Here is a 20,157-nt window from a genome sequence, read left to right on the forward strand (position 1 = left end):
TCTGTCATCTTCGTCAGGGGATGACGTAGGTAATCATCGAAAGCTTGGGATTTTATCCAAATTTGATGCGACAAGTAAACCGAGAACTTTTTATGCACCCACAGTTTTTTGCTGCATTTGGTGTTACACTTATTCACAGAATGTAAACACTGGATGCGACATCTTTCAGAAACGAACAAACTATGCAATATGCCATTTGGGCTAAAATGACCGAATTTTGAACAATTTTTTGTAAAGAAATGCAGTCGTCACCGTTTGGGCGGTATTTTTCTTGATCGATGCCATTTTTGGGCTACATGGGCAAATCCAAGTGTATTTTTATCCACTGATTTTAATTTAATGTTATCTGTAATGATGTTTACCATTCCGTTGCATTGTGAAATACTGAAATATTACAACGCCAAAGTTCTACCACTCTCCAAATGAAGAGTCCAGTGCTAACATTAAATAGTCAGAATCACTTTTTCGTGGTATAATCGAAAACGAAAATATCTTTCAGTTTCACTACACGGGAACTAGGTTGTGCGTAACTTCATTTTGGTGACAGGAGGTGTCCGGACCATCCCGGGCGCGCCGCCCCCCTATGACTATGTCCTTGCATCTGTCTGCGTCAGGAGCAACTGCTTTGTATTTTGTTAAAATTTATAACGCATGAAGTGTTCCACTTTGTCCTACTATTACAGGATTTCGGTATAACGCTCGTAAAGCAAAGCTGTCTTTCACATACAGAGTGATTCGAAAAGATAGAACAGATTACAGTTGTTTATTATAGACAAACTGTGAAAGATAGAAATACTTTGTGCATATCACTTGATACGAGCAAGGTTCAAAGTTCTGTGTCCGCACATACAGGGTGTTTCAAAAATGACCGGTATATTTGAAACGGCAATACAAACTAAACGAGCAGTGATAGAAATACACCGTTTGTTGCAATATGCTTGGGACAACAGTACATTTTCAGGCAGACAAACTTTCGAAATTACAGTAGTTACAATTGTCAACAACAGATGGCGCTGCGGTCTGGGAAACTCTATAGTACGTTATTTTCCACATATCCACCATGTTTAGCAATAATATGGCGTAGTCTCTGAATGAAATTAGCTGAAACCTTTGACAACGTGTCTGGCGGAATGGCTTCACATGCAGATGAGATGTACTGCTTCAGCTGTTCAACTGTTTCTGGATTCTGGCGGTACACCTGGTCTTTCAAGTGTCCCCACAGAAAGAAGTCACAGGGGTTCATGTCTGGCGAATAGGGAGGCCAATCCACGCCGCCTCCTGTATGTTTCGGATAGCCCAAGCAATCACACGATCATCGAAATATTCATTCAGGAAATTAAAGACGTCGGCCGTGCGATGTGGCCGGGCACCATCTTGCATAAACCACGAGGTGTTCGCAGTGTCGTCTAAGGCAGTTTGTACCGCCACAAATTCACGAAGAATGTCCAGATAGCGTGATGCAGTAATCGTTTCGGATCTGAAAAATGGGCCAATAATTCCTTTGGAAGAAATGGCGGCCCAGACCAGTACTTTTTGAGGATGCAGGGACGATGGGACTGCAACATGGGGCTTTTCGGTTCCCCATATGCGCCAGTTCTGTTTATTGACGAAGCCGTCCAGGTAAAAATAAGCTTCGTCAGTAAACCAAATGCTGCCCACATGCATATCGCAATCATCAATCCTGTGCACTATATCGTTAGCGAATGTCTCTCATGCAGCAATGTTAGCGGCACTAAGGGGTTGCCGCGTTTGAATTTTGTATGGATAGAGGTGTAAACTCTGGCGCATGAGACGATGCGTGGGCGTTGGCGTCATTTGGACCGCAGCTGCTACACGGCGAACAGAAACCCGAGTCCGCTGTTGGATCACCTGCTGCACTAGCTGCGCGTTGCCCTATGTGGTTGCCGTACGCGGTCGCCCTACCTTTCCAGCACGTTCATCCGTCACGTTCCCAGTCCGTTGAAATTTTTCAAACAGATCCTTTATTGTATCGCTTCGTCTTGTTGCAAAAACACTGTGTTCTAGGCGGTGGAATTCCAACAGCAGAAAAATCCTCTGTTCTAAGGTATAAACCATGTTGTCCACAACACACTTGCTCGTTGTGAACAGCACACGCTTACAGCAGAAAGACGACGTACAGAATGGCGCACCCACAGACTGCGTTGTCTTCTATATCTTTCACACCACTTGCAGCGCCATCTGTTGTTGAAAATTGTAACTACTGTAATTTCGAAAGTTTGTCCTCCTGAAAATGTACTGTTGTCCCAAGCATATTGCAACAAACGGTGTATTTCTAGCGCTGCTCGTTTAGTTTTTATTGCCGTTTCAAATATACCGGTCATTTTTGAAACACCCTGTATCTATACTGTACACCCAAGATGAGCACCAAGCTTTGCTTGCGAAAAATTGAAAATGGTAGCCCATTTCATTCCACACACGAATCAGCCAGTCCCTGTTTGTTGAACCGTTGGCATGAACAATTCGTTTTCTCGATTATTAAAGAGTAGCTGCCATATCTGTGTTCCTCCACGAAAAAAATTGCAAGATTTGATGTCTGGTGATCTGGAAGGCCGAGTGCAATGAACAAGATCTGGTCTATTTCTTCAGACCCGGTGTTGTGGGACTGTGTTGTTAAAGTAACGCTGCAACTCAAGATCAAAGAGAGGTGGGGAGCCGTCATTCATAAAAATGAAATCTCTGGAATCTTCGTGAAGTTGAAGAAACAATCAGTTTTGCAGCATGTCCATGTATGATATTCCTGCCACAGTTTCCTCCCTAAAAAAGAAGGGTCCATTAACTACGTGAATGTAAATGACACAAAACACTTTCAGTTTCAGTGAGTCTGTTCCTCTCGTTCTAAATAGGACTTGTTCGAAAAAGTGTTCCTCAGCCATATTCTGGAGAACTGAAATGCAAAATTCGTACGTTCTGTTACAGTCGCTGAGACACAATTGCAGCAATAGCCGTAACTTCTAATACGTCATTTCAGGACATGCCAAACCATTGTTTGAGAAGTTGAAGTTCCCGGCTTGCCCTGTTGTGGACGTCCACGGACTCCCTGTGAAAGCATCTCAGATACGCTCGACTTTTTAATCAGACATGCTGTTATCCTTGCATGTGCAGTGAATTCTGTGTGCTAGACATAAACTTGCTCGTGCAGAGGCGGCTACTTTCTGAATTTACGACAGAATGCAGATTGCAATGATTTCTTTAACCATCCAGTTGCCAGACGGAAACAACGGCGTAGCTGTGTCAAAACTTTGAATCTTTCTATATCCGATAGCATCTGTAATAACTTTCTAACTTTTATAGTTTGTCTGTGATAAACAATTGAAATCTGATCTTTCTTTTTGGATCTCCTGATAATATGAGAAAACTTTTCCACACAGTAATAACTGACACATCGCTTAACACATTGCCGCTACCAAGATTACCTCACAGTTCACTTTTGCTCTTACAAGCCTACGCATTTTCAGAACAGATGTTCAGATTAGGATTGCCAGATTTTTTAAGGAAAAACGGAGCTTTTTCGAAGCTACTCCATTTTTGGAGGTAAAAGCGGAGTATTTTCGAATTTTCTAGATTTTTTTGAGAGATAATAATGAACACATACCGAATGCTACCACATAATTATAATAACCAAATTTATTTACAAACACAAAAGACATCTATACAAATACATCTAATTTTTACTGATATTTTGTAGATGTTTTCGCATCTTTCAATAATGTATGATCTTGTTTTACATATTCAAAAAATTCTTTACATAACTGATTAAAATTCACGTAATTTGAGGCTCTACCCGAATCAGTTCTGTACTGCATCTGTTTCTTGTCTCATTCCATTTGTTTTTCATTAATGAGAACACTTTCCACAAAAAATACTGAACAAGAATACTAATATCTTATAAATATTTGGCACTTTATGTTCTGGTACGTTCTGAAAAGAAACGTAACCACTTTGATACATCACCAACATCCTTGTTCACACATTCAAGTAAGTTAGTTTTGAATTTGGAGAATTCTTCATACCAGCTACCAATACAAACATGACCTCTCCAGTTAAGAATTTCCACTGCACTTTCAAAATCTTTAAATTTAATTTCATTCTCTATGGAAAATCCAGCTAAGCATGCATGTCGATTATTGGCAGTGATATCATATCTTTTTTTAAGATACTGAAGGAAAATACAGTAAAAGCTATTGGAATCTGCTGAAACAGTTTTTGTAAGCAAGGAGATAAGCCATCTAATAATTCCTTTGATTTCCACAGCCACAAAAACCATCCTTCTGCCACTGTTTAAGCTTGCTGATGATACCACAGTTTTTATGAGCAGTAGAACAGATAGTAATCTTGGGGAATCCATTAATCACATACTCTCAGATGTGATTAATTGGTTCAAGGCGAGCGATCTTTCATTAAATTCCAGTACAGTTCCATACAAAAACAAAAAAGGGAGATAAGTGTGACATGTGGTAATCAGCCAATAGAATTTATGGAAACAGCAAAATTTCTTGGAGAGCACACTGACAAGAAAATGAGCTGGTCTTTACATATTATAGATATCTGTAAGAGGCTTAGCTCTGCTACGTATGCTTTACGGGTTGTCACTACATATGTTGAACATAACACTGCAAAAGTGGTATACTATGGCTATTTTACTCACTCGTTGAATACAGCATTATTTTTTGGTTCAACCAGCCATCAGCAAGGAAAGTGTTCCTTGCTCGGAACCGAGTTTTAAGAGTTGTATGTGGATTGCGCCCAAGAGACTCGTGTAGAAATACCTTTTCAAACTTAAAATATACACAACTACATGCCAATATATTTTTTCTCTCGTGTGTTTTGTCTGTAAAAATATAGAAATGTTTCAACCAACCAGTAATTATCATGAGGATAACACAAGGAGGAAGAATGACCTAGTACACAGCGAGCATAGAAATTTGAGCTTGGCGCAAAAGGGTGTCCACTACAGTGCAACAAAACTCTTCAATGCTCTTCCTACTGCAATAAAGACAGAATTCATAACAAGAGTAAGTTTAAGAAAGCACCAAAATATTTCTGCTAGAAAAATCTTTTTACAGTTTGGATGAATTTTTAAATAAATAAATTGCAAAATTTTAATGCACTACTGGCAATTAAAATAGCTACACCAAGAAGAAATGCAGATGATAAACGGGTATTCAGTGGGCAAATATATTATACTAGAACTAACATGTGATTGATTACATTTTCACGCAATTTGGGTGCATAGATCCTGGCAAATCAGTACCCAGAACAACCAACTCTGGTCGTAATAACGGCCTTGATAAGCCTGGGCATTGAGTCAAACAAAGCTTGGATGGCGTGTACAGGTGCAGCTGCCCATGTAGGTTCAACACGATACCACAATTGATCAAGAGTAGTGACTAGCGTATTGTGACGAGCCAGTTGCTCAGCCACCATTGACCAGACGTTTCCAATTGGAGAGAGATCTGGAGAATGTGGTGGCCAGGGTAGCAGTCGAACATTTTCTGCATCCAGAAAGGCCTGTACAGGACCTGCAACATGCGGTCATGCATTATCCTGCTGAAATGGAGGCTTTTGCAGGGATCGAATGGAGGGTAGAGCCACGGGTCGTAACACATCTGAAATGTAGCATCCACTTTTCAAAGTGCCGTCAATGCGAACAAGAGGTGATGGTATGGGGTGCCATTGGTTACACGTCTCTTCACTCCGGGTGATACGCCAGTATGGAGATGACGAATACACACTTCCAATGTGCGTTCACTACGATGTCGCCAAACACTGATGCGACCATATTGATGCTGTAAACAGAACCTGCATTCACCCGAAAAAATGACAGTGTACTCAATAACGAACCTGGATGAACGAATGGCAAAACATCACAGGCGCTCCTGTCTGTGATGCAGCGTCAAGGGTAACCGCAGCCATAGTCTCCGAGCTGATAGTCCGTGCTGCTACAAACGTAGTCGAACTGTTCGTGCAGATGATTTTTGTCTTGCAGACGTCCCCATCTGTTGACTCAGGGATCGAGGCGTGGCTGCACGATCCGTTACAGCCATGCGGATAAGATGCCTGTCATCTCGACAGCTAGTGATACGAGGCCGTTGGGATCCAGCACAGCTTTCCGTATTACCCTCCTGAACCCATCTATTCCATATTCTGCTAACAATCATTGGATCTCGACAAACGCGAGCAGCAATGTCGCGATACGATAAACCGCAATCGCGATAGACTACAATCCGACCTTAATCAAAGTCCGAAACGTGATGGTATGCATTTCTCCTCCTTACACGAGGCATCACAACAAAGTTTTACCAGACAACGCCGGTCAACTGCTGTTTGTGTACGAGAAATCGATTGGAAACTTTCCTCACGTCAGCACGTGCTAACCGACGATCCAGGGAAAAAGAAAGTAGTCACAAAAAGAGGTTCAAAATATTCAGAAAACACCTGTAATTCCTCCAAGAGCAGCATATCGGTAATGTTTGCTGCCAATGGGGAGGGAGAAGTTTTGCCTCCATTTCTTGTTTACAATTCAGCACATCTGTGGTCTACATGGAAAGAAAATGGGTCCACTGGCTGCCTTTACTCACATAGTCCTAGTGGATGATTTGTCAGTATTACATTTAGCGAGTGGTTCACCAAGTTGATGCTGCCAAGACTGAAAAAGCTCAAAGGAAAGAAAGTAGTAATCTGTGACAATTTGTCCTCACATTTGACAATATGTTCTAGAGCTTTGTGGTGAGAATAACATTTAGTTAATCTGTCTACGAGCAAATAGTACTCACATTACACAGCCTTTGGACACTTCTTTCTTCGGGTCCACGAAAGTGGCCTGGAGACAAGTCCTTACAGAATGGAAAAGTAGCAAGCAAGGTTTCAAAGACACTGTCTTGCAGAAACAGCATTTCCCATTTCTGTTAAAGAGATTAATGGATATAGTTGGCAAGAACTCAGCAAAGAACCTAATGGCAGGTTTCCAAAAGTGCAGCATTTATCCAGTCAATGCTGATGAAATTCTTTGCCGTCTTCTGTCACGAACTTGTGACAAAGATGCGATACAAGCCACTTTCATTGAAGCCCTTGAGAATAAGAGAACTGAATGGACTACTGTTGTTGCCAGTAACAGAGGAAGAAAGAAGCTTTCAGCCACCCTTGGTAAAAGTGTGACAGTATTGGAGAAAAAGGTTTTGAAGAAATACAGAAGATGTCACAAAAATCAAGATAGTAGCTCAGGAGAAGATACTGATGCCATCTCTCTCAGAGAGTCTTCTGAAGGTGAGGATTATCTGAGATCTCCAGTCAGGTCACCATCACCTGTAGAGTTTGAAGTGGATGAAACCCAGTTACTAACCAAGCTGAAGAAGAAAATTCCAGAATTTGGTGAAATTGTGCACACTGTGGGCCAGTATGTGATCTTCAGATATGAGGGGGAATATTTTCCTGGATTAATTACTGATGTAAGCGATGATGGAGCTACAATAAGTTCAATACAAAAGTCTAAGAAATCATGGAAGTGGCCAATGCCGAAAGATGAAATGAAGTATGACTTCGATGAAATAATTTGCACCATTCAGCCTCCGAAACAGATAAGCAAACTTGGATTATTCTCCATACCACAGCTTGAAGGATATTGGACCTATTAACTCACAATATAGGCTACATTTTGTGTTAAATCTTTAATTTGTTAAACTATATTGGTAATAAAATTTGTTTTTGCTAACAAGATTGTTATTTTTTCTTAATTCTGATGGTCAATCATTGCTCCAGTACTCTGTAGTCCTTATTTCTTTTGTAATTGCTTTATTCCCTTTCATTCCTATGGTCAAATGTAACTCCAGACCTGTGTAATCCTCATTTTTAATGAAATTTAAGCACATGGTGCAAGGTATCCCCATGGCAAGGAAACTTTGTACCACTTTTTTAAAAAACAAAAATAGAAATGAAAGGTTATTTTAAGAGATATAAATACAGAATACTTTGCAAAAGACTGTTGTAACTAATAAAATCGTTTTGAGAAACAAAAACAGTAAGGAACCCATGTTTTTAAACTATTTTCATAAAAAAATATGTAAAAAGTGGAGCAAAGTAACCTCAAATGACGGTATTGATGTGAGTTGTCAATTTTCCAGTCATTAGGTATTGATCTATCTGTTTGCGAGCAGTTAGATATGGAGCTGTTATATAAGCATACTCTGAAAGGAACTTGACTACAATACAAAGTGGACCAGAAGCCTTTCCTTTATGTTGTGATTTAAGCTACTTCATTACATGGAGGATATCTGTAAGTTACTCATGTTGGCATTTGTTCTAGATTCGAATTCTGGAATATTTAATTGGTGCTCATTGGTGAACGAGTTTTGGAAAACCGTGTTTAGTAACTCAGCAGTGATATAACCATTGTTATCGGGCAGTGAAGGTTTGATGCGTATTGTCGCTGGTGTTCCTTACATATGACCAGAATCTCTTTGGGTTTTCTGCCAGTTTCAAAACAGAGTTTCGTTATGGAAACTATTAAAAACATCTCACATTGAAGTTTGCGCTAAATTTAGAGTTTCTGTAAGATTTCGCCAATCTTGCGGAGTTCACGCTCTTTTAAATTTAGCATGCTTTTTTCGTTGCTTCTACAAGAGTGTTCTGACTCGTTTATAGTCAGGTTAGAAGGAATGGAGGTTGTCTCTTAGATAGGTGTCTAGCGAATTTTTATCTGCTGCCTTTTTAAATAAATGAACTTCGCATTTATTTTGGTGGGTTTGGACGTTACGGTATTCAGTCTCACTACAACTGCCTTGTGGTCACGCCCCCCTACCCTTATCCGCCTGTGATCATAACTGCTTGTCAATTAGTGGGTGGCCACTCTACTGTTTAGTGTCTAATGCTGGTATTGTTGTTCCAGTGCTAATGCCTGCCCCCCTGTGATATACAATAAGGTACACCTGTAATCAGGGGTGCCCAAATGATAGTTTGTAGGTGGGGGCCTAGATCTGGAGGTGTGAGGTATTCTACATATGTTGTTAGACGAATGTTCTAGTTACGACCCAGTTAAAAACCTAAGTAACACAAACTTTTAAATCATTTTCTTGGAAGTAAAACACCTGACTACATTATATTTTTTTTTTCCTTTCCTTGAGAGCCAGAGGATGGGGATGGGGATGTTGTGTGCAGTAGTTTTGGCCAATTTGTTATGTGGGACGTCAAATCAAACATCTTTCAGCAATCTAATTTCCAAAGTTATTTTATTTGGCTACCAGTTTCAACAATTTATTACGCCATCTTCAGGCCCCCTGATCGAAATGTAGGAAGATTCCAACCTCAGTTGCAGTCAAATTAGGCGCCAGCATTCAAATACTGGTATCTGTAGATATTTGCTAGATACAGTGGGCTAAATAAAATAAACTTGGAAATTAGACAGTTGAAAAGTGTTTGATTTGACATCTTGTACTCAGCAACCGAGTCCCGCAGCCATCTCTGAAAAGATGGACATACAGAGTTCGTTATATTGTTTTGGTACAGTTGAAATTCTTTCGCGCCCATGCTTGTTATTTATTTCCTACCAGTCTATATTTAGGCGTTCTGTAGAGTTTACGTCCATTAGCTTGTTTGCATCTGGATCTGGTCTGTTTTCAATGATGGATGTTGTTTCACTGATGCATTTATTGTTTACACTTGAGCTTGATGCCACTGCAGCAATGTTTGGATCTTCATCAACGTTATTTCTCATTGGAAATTTGGCACCTGATGGTTTCACACACTTTTTATTTCAGTACTTCCTTGACTAGTGATAGTAGTAGATGCTGCTTTTCTGATGTACTACAGTGTTGCATTTGGGTTTTTCCTCAGATGAGTGAATTTTCACCTGTTCTGTTTCGGCATAATGCATGGCATATCATTTCCAACAACTTCTATGCATTGCCTTTCCACTTTTCTCATATTTATTTATTTTATTTATTTAGTCCTTCAAATCCTATATGTATAGAATATATACAAGGATATTGGACATGGTTAGGTATTTACAAGATAAAAATACAGTTTGTACTGCAATGCTAAGGACTAGATAGTCAGGTAATTTAGCACAGATTCTTAAATACAACAAACATCACAGGATATTGGACATGGTTAGGTATTTACAAGATAAAAATACAGTTTGTATTGCAATGCTAAGGACTAGATAGTCAGGTTAGTAATTTAGCACAGATTCTTAAATACAACAAACATCACAGGATATTGGACATGGTTAGGTATTTACAAGATAAAAATACAGTTTGTATTGCAATGCTAAGGACTAGATAGTCAGGTTATTTAGCACAGATTCTTAAATACAACAAACATCACAGGCAACATACAAAGTAGAATATTAGTAATTCATCTTTATTTTTGTTGTTTGGCTTTTATGTATTCTGTCAGACTGTAAAAGCAATGATCAATCAAATATGCCTTTTCTTCAGCCTTAAAACTACAGAGTTTATCTATTGATTTAATATGTTTAGGTAGATTATTGAAAATCTTTATCCCAGTATGTAGTGTGCCTTTTTGGCACAATGATGTTCTCACCTGTTTCACATGAAGGTCAGATTTTTGCCTTGTATTGTGTGCATGTATATCTTCATTTTTTAATAAGATATCTGCGTGTCTATCAATATATTGTTTGATGAAAACTGATGTTTCGTAGATAAAAATGCAGGGAACAGGAAGAACTGACAGTTTTTTGAATATGGGTCTGCACGATTTTGTATTGTTTACCCCTTCAATAATTCTTAGTATTCTCTTTTGCATCCTGAAAAGTTTAATATTTGTTGTTGTATTACCCCAGAAGATTATGCCATATTTAATTACAGAATGCACATAGGAGTAGTATACATTTAATAGGCTGGCTTTGCTGCAACAAGTTTTTAAGATCCGTATCATGTAACAGGTTTTGCTTAGTTTTCTTTGCAAATATTCAATATGTACCTCCCATTTTGTGTTGTTCTGGAGCCAGAGTCCCAGAAATTTAGTGCTGTTAACACTTTCAAGAACTCTGTCCCTAAGTTCTATTTCTATGTTTGGGTGGTGTCTTCCTTTTACATTATAGAAGTTCAGTGTTACTGTCTTTTCTTTGTTTATAATTAGCTTGTTCTATCTGAACCACTGTTCTACACTGTTCATTGTTTGTATAGCGGAGTCTTTTAGTTTTTCTTCTGTTTTAGCACTAATAAGGAAGCTTGTATCGTCTGCAAATTGGAGGGTAGTTTGGCAATACTTGTTGTACATAAGATCATTGACATAGAGGAGAAACAGGATGGGTCCTAATACTGATCCTTGAGGGACACCATATTTCACATTTTCATATCCTGAATAGAAGTAGCTGATTTTGTTATGGTCAGTATATTGCACTTCAACCACCTGTTTGCGACCACATAGGTATGTCTTGAGCCACTCATTGGATATACCTCTAATTCCTAACTGGTCAAGCTTCTGCAGTAGGGCATTATGGTCAATGACGTCAAAAGCTTTAGATAAATCAAGACATATGCCTGTCACAAACTCACTTGCATCCAGTTTAGCATAGATTTCATTAAGAAATTCAAATATTGCACTTTCAGTTGAATAGCCTTTCCTGAAGCCATGTTGTGAAGGAGATAGAATTTTATTTTTATTTAGGAAATCAGACAATCTCTTATAAAAAACTTTTTCTAAAATTTTTGAAAATACAGGCAGTATGGCTATTGGTCTATAATTTGAAACACATTCTGGATTTCCTTTTTTGAACAGTGGTTTCAGCTTTGCTGTTTTCAAGCATGAGGGGAAGGTTCCTGATGCCAGTGAGCTGTTGCACAAATGTGTCAAGGGTGCAGCTAAGGCAAGACAGCATTTTTTAATAATTGCATCTGGTATTCCATCAATTCCACATGAGTACCCTGTTTTCAAGGTTTTTATAACTGATAAAATTTCTTCAGAATTTGTGCGTGAAAGGAACAAAGATGTAGACACATTTCTCACACTATTGCATGGTGGAGGTAATATTTTGTTGTGTTCTTCCAGTCCACTCACCAACTGTTCACTTACGTTTGAAAAATATTTGTTGAAGGTCCCTGCAAGTTCTGTTGGGCAAGAAATCATTTGTCCTTCATAACATAAGTTCATATTTTTATATTGTTTAGTTTCACTTGTTGTTTGATTCTTTATAACTTCCCATATAGCTTTAGATTTGTTTTTTGAATTTTCAATGTATTTGTCATTTGCCATTGTTTTAGCTTTTCTTACAACATTTTTGAGGATCCTCTTGTAATTATTCAGGTACAAATGAAATTCAGGAGGCATGTTCTGTGTCTTTGCTATAGTGTGTAATCTTCTTTTCTCTGCACAAGATATTCTAATACCTGTTGTAATCCATTTGTTCTTTTTGAAGTTAGGTTGACATTTTTGCCTTTTTAATGGAAATGCAGCTTCAAAGTATGACATGAAGATTTCCATGAATTTTTCAAACTTTTTGTTAGTATTTTCACAAGTATACACTTCATACCAAGTTTCTTCACTTAGTCTCAGTACAAAAATGTTTATTTGTTTGTTAGTGAATTTCCTTGCTTCTTTTACAAGATCTTCTTTCTCAGTTGTTTCACTTGGGGTGTGCAAAGCAATAAACTGTGCATAGTGATCACTGAAGCCAGTATTAAGATTTCCGGCCCAGAAATTGTTATTTACATTTGTGTTTATTAATATCTGATCAATTGTTGTACTAGTTGTTGGTGTAACTCTTGTAGGAGGGTCAATGATGATTTTTATGTTATATGTTTCCAGTAGGGTCATCAAGCTTTGCTGGTCTTTTGAGATTTCTTGAAAATCTATATTAAAATCTCCACATATGATCACTGTTTTGTTGAAGTTTTTATAGTGTTTAAAGCTGCTTCTAGTTGGTGACACAAATCATTTAAGTTCCCATCAGGGCTCCTATATACACAGATGATTATTAATTTTAATGCAGAGAGTTCAACTGCGGATACTTCAAAAATTTTCTCTTCAGCTAACAGTTCAATGGGTTTTATGTTAAAATAATCAATGCCACTTTTAACAAATATACATGACCCTCCATGACTGGATTTAATTCTACAAAATGATGAAGAAAGATTGAAGTCTGCAAGTTTTGTGACTGACATTGCATCTTTAGGCAGCCAGTGTTCGGTTATACACACTACAGAAACGTTTTTTAGCTCATCAGTACATAAAATTTCAACTTCACTTAATTTGTTTAGCAATGATTGGACATTTTGATGAATCAGCATGAAATTAAAGGGTTTGTTAGGCTTTGGCATATTTAATTGATCACTTACCTTTACCTTGTCAATAAAAAATCATTCAGGTGTGCTGGAAGTACTGCTTTTCTTTCCCCGACTGCATATATTCTTCTATTATCATCTGCAGCAGAATTTTCTTCTGTGTCTGGCTCCCCTGGTAGTTGTTCAGCTGTTGATCTTACTGTTGATAATATTGCTGCTGGTGATAGAGTTGGGTCTGCAATTGGTAGAGCTGTTACTGCATTCACTGTGCCTGGATATTGGAGGCACCTAGTTCCTTCTTTTGTTGTTGATGTTGGTGAGTGAGGTTTTACTGGCGTTGTTTCCTTCGAATATTTGGGGGGCCAATCCAGGATGATTTTTCTTTTGAGTGTTTGATGCCTCTTGGTGATAATTTCTTCGATTTTTCCGACGAGCAGTTTTTTCCCCATGTTGTTAACGTGCAATCCATGTAGTGTGTGGAATCTGCGCCCAATATTATTAACATTTACGAGTTCTACATTTCTGAAATGCTTGCAAAGTAATGAAATTTGTTGGTTGGCATTGATTATTTCTTTATTTACGCATGACCAAGAAGGTAAGTCATGCCGATGTGGAATGTTCAGCACTAAAACATTTGAGTGTGTCAACTGTCCTAAGCACCTTTTTAGTTCTTGTTTTGCTTTGTGGGTTTCGTTTTTATATACGTCATTTGACCCACCAATTAGCACAACAAAGTCTTCAGAGGATAAGTCAGTAACGTCTGTGGATCGCACATGATTGCAAACTTCCGACATAGAAGCACCAGGCTTTATGTAAGCGATTGTTTGTAAACTGGACTGACCGCTCAGAAGGCGAGCAAATCCACGACCATGACTGTGTGCCATGAAAACTACTTTTCTTCGTTTAGGGATCTCTGCCTGTTTAGAGGGTCCGCCGTCGTTATGGCCAAACAATTTAGTATCAGCGCTGGACAAATACTTGATATTTGTGTCACGCAAGTGTTCGGGTCTTTCAGTTTCATTTCCTTTCATAACAGTAGTTGAGTTGTTAGGCATTCTTTTGGATGTATCACTCCTCGTATTTGTATTTTCATATTCAGCTCGGAAGTTAGTTTTATCACATGCACAATGTTTCTTACCTTGCACGGTTGATTGCACACTGAATCTGCTGGTGAACGCGGTATTATGCTCATACAATAACCTTTGTTGAGAATGAGGCACTTTGTTTTTCGTGAGCTGCTTCTTCAGTTTGTGAAAACAACGTTTCTAACCTATTATAGGAATTAAAGGGTCTAGAGTTTTCTTTCTTTTTTTTTTTAATTTATTTGTCATCACTAGTACAGAAACATCTTTCATTATTTTCGTATCTTAAGATTAGTTACTAATGCAACTAATTCAACATTACCTTGCTGCACAGCATATAAAATTTGACATGTTTTGTTGTATTACCGTCTTCTGAGATTTTGTTTCCTAATCTCAGTTCACAGTTTTCACAAAAGTATTTTAATCAACCTATTTGAGCATTTACAATGCAACCATCACTATTGGCATGGGCTGCACATTCAATATGAAATGATTTACAACACCAGAGACCACAAGTAACACTAAATTTCTTAGTTTCAATGTTTTTCTCGCACTTATCACAAATCATGCTCTCACTGAATGTGATCTTCCAACAGTACTTTGGGGACCATAGCTGTAATATTCCTCACTGTGGAGGTATTTGTGGATGATGTGCATTTTCACCTGTTATTGCTCTCTATCATTGAACTGAATAGTGATTGTTAACAGCACACAGAGCAACACAGTAGCAAGTCTGCAATAAGCGAGAAGACCCCTGTCACAACCATTTATTTGAATCAATGTATGTGTGATGCATATTTAATAGGGTGGCATGTGAGTATTTCAATCCCTTCACCATGTCAAAGCCCAAGTCCACAGCCAAAGATGCTGATATTACCCCAATTAGTGTAACCCAACCAGAATGCAGGATAGTGAGTGGGTGAACAGGAAAAACAGGAAAAAACCATTCCCTCCTCCTGGCAATTTCCATTCCACTCTACCATTTCTGCCTGGCATCTGCTTGTGGTCTGTGTTTTTAATCATCCGGAAAATACTGGACTCCATTGCCAGCCTTGTTGCATTTCACTGTCTCTCTTACGGTCTTCCCGATTTTTCAAATGTACACCACCAATAAAGCAAGAAATGGATAAAAAATACTCTACCAATGATGATTTTTTATTTTACATGGTGCCAGTATTAATAAATTATTGACACAGTATTGGTGATGTCATGCAAGCCCTACATGCAAATGGTAATGTCATGCTCGAGTCTGATATATCTAATAAATATATCGGTCAAATTCTACAAGTCTTCAGATGATGTGTTTAAATTAAAGTTTTTAATGCACTTTCTTGGGGCATACTGAATTTTATTTTCATTTCTGTAAACACTCCCCTTTCAGTATAATGTCCAGAGTTCTAGTCAAATACTCATCAAAGCAGTCACATGTTTCTGAAGATTATCCTTATGATGCTGGTAGTATCTTAGTCAGTAATTACATTGTGTTATCATCACTTCTTAGACATGTCCTGTATATGCTGCATGATAAATGTTATTTTGGAAGTATCAATTCAGTGAAGAGCCAATTTAATATATTATGTCCCTTGAACCTCTTTAACAGTTACAGTTGTAATGCTGACATAATTGCATTCATGAAACTTTTCCTAGAGTGATGCGTACTTTTCTGTCTACAGTATTGTTCTGTCTAGAATTTCTCATCCTACTCACAGCAAAATTTGTATCATGTACCTTCTTTGCAGCTGTGTACAGTGGAAGGTCTGACAACATTCCAGTCATCTGACACCAACCATTCTATTTGATGAATGTTTCATCATGACACAGCACATATTTTTAACACTGATGCACATTTCATCTGTGAAGTAATGCAAGGCAAACTTGGTAACACAGCTCTTCTTTTTTCAGTACTTATGGCAGAATTACTGAAGCACTTCTTTCCAAAACTTGTCGATCTTCACAACTATGCTGCAGCCAGTTCAAAATCTCTGAAGATAGGCAACTGGAATCTTTTGAATAGAAAGGTGAGTGGTTGTTCTTAACAATAAGTGAACATTCACTGATAGCAAGCTCCTCTGTCATAATGTCATGTAAAGATAACACCAGTCAACAACATTTTTATTACAAAGAATGTGAATTGTTTTCTTTACTAAGTGATGCATTTTTTTGTGACTGTTACCTTCTACTTTTCTAACCCTCAACAAGCATATGCATATTGGTTATTCTTTTGTGACTGAACGTACATATTCTGTAGATTTAATCGTTGGTAAATATTCTAAGGCTGTACAAGTAATTGCTATACATTCACCTCAGCTGAGAATAAACCTCCCAGAAATAAAGGTAGATTGGCAACACCTTTCATGTGGGCTACTGCACATGGTGAACTGGTGCAGTGATGGGCAGCGGGGAAGGGTGGAGGAGGGGGAGGAAACCGACCTCTTCGTTGGAAGGCAAGCAGCACACAATAATCAATACTGCATTCACAGTGTTTACTACAATGCCATACTGCTATAGTGTGCTGTATTGTTCCCTAGCTAAGATGAAAATGGGTGGAAACGATCTTTTCCAGTTCAAAGACCTCATCCCAATGATGAATGTTTCATTGATTTGTTGATTAAAGTTGAAAGAATGTCATTGATGTCTTTCACAAGTCTCTGCAAGAACTTTTTAGGCATCTGTAGGGCAGATACCTTCGTGATATTGTACAAGAACTACCAAGAACCTATCTCCTTATGGGATGTGACATATCTCTTGCACTTCTCTTTCATCTCGTTTTTTCCCCCTTGTGCATCCATTTCGTCCTTTTCGTACATATTTGGGTGTATTTTTGCGTAACTTTTGGGACGTAATTCTACTTTCTTACGTAATTTTTCGCATTTTTTGCACCACCATGGATCCTTGCTACTTCCATCTGCGTCAATATAGATAAGTTTCCTTATCCCTAGTCAGATCCCAGTTCCACATACTGTTCCTGCATTTTTGCTTGACTCATGAAATCCCCCCCCCCCCTAATGGCCTTACCATCAAATTACCCATCTCTGATTGCCACCCCTCCTTCCACAATGACCTCCATCTGTTCAGATTGCGCCAATCCTTAGCCCTCACCAACACAGTCCTGGAAAACCACAACAACCAAGCCTAATCCTCCTTTCAGTACCTTCTCTGCATCCACAAAATTCTCCTGCTATGTAATCCCAAATTCCTGGAACCCATAACACACATTGAAACTCTTGCCCTGCAGGAACTTGAGCAACATGCACAACGCTACCTCAAAAAGCTCTCCATTCTGCTCACTTCCTACTCCCGCCTTGGAGTACCACTACCCACCACTTCTACAACAATCTCCAAACCTCCCCCACACCCCCTCGTAGCTGACAAACCCTGTCTCACAGATCTACTACACTTACCCCACTCTCCCACCACCACACAGAACCCAGAACTAAAACAGACCTGCAACACCATTATGAATCTTTCCTCCAGAAGCCTTAGTCCCACAGAAATATCAGTCCTTTCCAAAGGCCTCACCTTTTGTCCCACTCCCAAATTCAACCAGGCAGGACTAGTTAAAGACCTTCTCTCCTTCTCCCGGTCCCTACAGTGGAAACACTTTTTCGCCACCAACCCAGCCAATCAGACTCAACCAAAGACCAATACTGAACCTTGCCTAACTCAGTTCATTCCTCCATCCAACTGTGATCCACCCCTTCTGCCTTCAAACCACCCCGTGTTAACTTTCCAGAATTACTCGAACCTTGTCTCACCATCATTCCCCAAATCACTCAACATGCAAACTAACCTTACATCCACAGAAAGAACCACAGTCCACCATCTAAAAACTGTTCCAATCTTATAATCCTACCTGCAGACAAAGGCTCCGCCACCATTGTTTTGAACCACAAGGATTACGTGGCAGGAGGACCCCATCAGCTGTCAGAACTTCCACCTACAAACCATGCCACAGTGATCCCATTACAGTAATCCAGCAGGATCTCCAGTCACTACTCATATCCTTAGGCCCATCCCAGAACCTCTCCTCAGAGTCCATCTCTGTAATTACCCCTACCACTCCCCACACTCCGACCTTCTACATGCTTCCTAATGTCCATAAACCCAACCACCCAGGACACCCCATTGCAGCCGGTGACTGTGCCCCCACAGAGAGAATCTCTGCTCTTATAGACCAACACCTTCAACCTATTACCTGGAGCCTATCCTCGTATATAAAAGATACCAAACATTTCCTCGACCGACTCTCCACAGTTCCTGTCCGTTTACTACATGGTGCCCTGCTCGTCACTATTGATGCCATCTCCCTGTACGCCAACATTCCTAATGCCCATGGCCTTACTGCTATCGAACACTACCTTTCTAGGTGCCCTGTGGATTCCAAACCAACAAGCTCCTTCCTAGTCCCCATGACCAACTATGTCCTCACCCACAATTACTTTTCCTGTGAAGGCATTACCTAAAAACAAATCTGTGTGCGGCTATGGACACCCACATGGCACCATCCTATGCTAACCTGTTCAGGGGCTATCTAAAGCAATCCTTCCTAAAAACCCAGAATCCTAAACCCCTCACCTGGTTCACGTTCACTGACGAGATCTTTGCTGTCTGGATTGAAGGTGAGGACACCTTATTCACATTCCTCCAGGACCTCAACAACTTCTCCCCCATTTGCTTCATCTGGTCCTAGTCAACCCAAAAAGCCACCTTCCTAGATGTTGACCTCCACCTCAGAGATGGCTACATCAGTACCTCCATCCATATCAAACCTACTAATCACCAGCAATACCTCCATTTCGACAGCTGCCATCCATTCCATACCAAGAAGTCCCTTCTGTACAGCCTAGCCACCCATGGTCGTCACATCTGCAGTGACTACCCGTCCCTCTAAAAATAAACCAAGGGTCTCACTGAAGCCTTCACTGACTATAATTATCCTCCCATCCTTGTACAAAAACAAATCTCCCGTGCCTTATCTTTCCAGACTCCCACCACCTCCCAAAGTCCGGTCACAGAGGAGCATTCCCCTCGTAACTCAGTACCATCCGGGACTGGAGCAACTGAATTATATTCTCCACCAAGGTTTTGATTACCTCTCATTGTGCCCTGAAATGAGAAATGTCTTGCCCACTATCCTTCCCACCCCTCCTATCGTGGTATTCCACTGTCCACTGAACCTACACAATATACTCGTCCATCCTTACACAACCCCTGCTCCCAATCGCTTACCTCATGGCTCATACCCCTGTAATAGACCTAGATGCAAGGCCTGTCCCATAGATCCTCCTACCACCACATAGTCTGGTCACTAACATCACCTATCCCATCAAAGGCAGGGCTACCTGTGAAACCAGTCCTGTGATTTACAAGATAAGCTGCAACCTCTATGAAGGCAAGACAACCAACAAGCTGTCTGTCCGCATGAATGGCCACCGACAAACTGTGGCCAAAAAACAAGTGACCACCCTGTTACTGAACACGCTGCCAAACAAGATATCCCTCATCTCAATGACTGCTTCACAGCCTGTGCAATATGGATCCTTCCCATCAACAGCAGCTTTTCTGAACTGCGCAGTTGGGAACTTTCCCTGCAACACATCCTACATTCCTGTAACCCTCCTGGCCTCAACCTTCATTAGTCACTGTCCTCACCCATCCAGCCCCCTCCCTGTTCCCATTCTGGCACTACACAGCTGTCATTTCACCACCACAGCCAGTCTTTTAATTTCTTTTTATTTCTCTCCTTTTCGCTACTTATCCCCACTCCCTCCACACCTTCTACCCTGCCCTCCGTCTATACTGGAACACTTCACTGT

At 39.8% G+C, this 20,157-nt stretch overlaps 1 protein-coding gene across 2 annotated transcripts in view; it reads left to right on the forward strand.

The window, feature by feature from the left end:
* The window catches only part of LOC126354303 (sperm flagellar protein 1-like), a 153,801-nt gene that overhangs the window by 45,749 nt on the left and 87,895 nt on the right, over positions 1-20,157 (forward strand). For both annotated transcript variants that reach the window (XM_050003858.1, XM_050003859.1), the window contains exon 2: positions 16,244-16,359. In XM_050003858.1, coding sequence (XP_049859815.1) covers positions 16,244-16,359 — 116 coding nt within the window. The remainder of the gene's footprint in view (positions 1-16,243; positions 16,360-20,157) is intronic.

Source organism: Schistocerca gregaria, chromosome 3 (genome assembly GCF_023897955.1).
Source record: "Schistocerca gregaria isolate iqSchGreg1 chromosome 3, iqSchGreg1.2, whole genome shotgun sequence".
NCBI classification, from domain to species: Eukaryota; Metazoa; Arthropoda; class Insecta; order Orthoptera; family Acrididae; genus Schistocerca; species Schistocerca gregaria.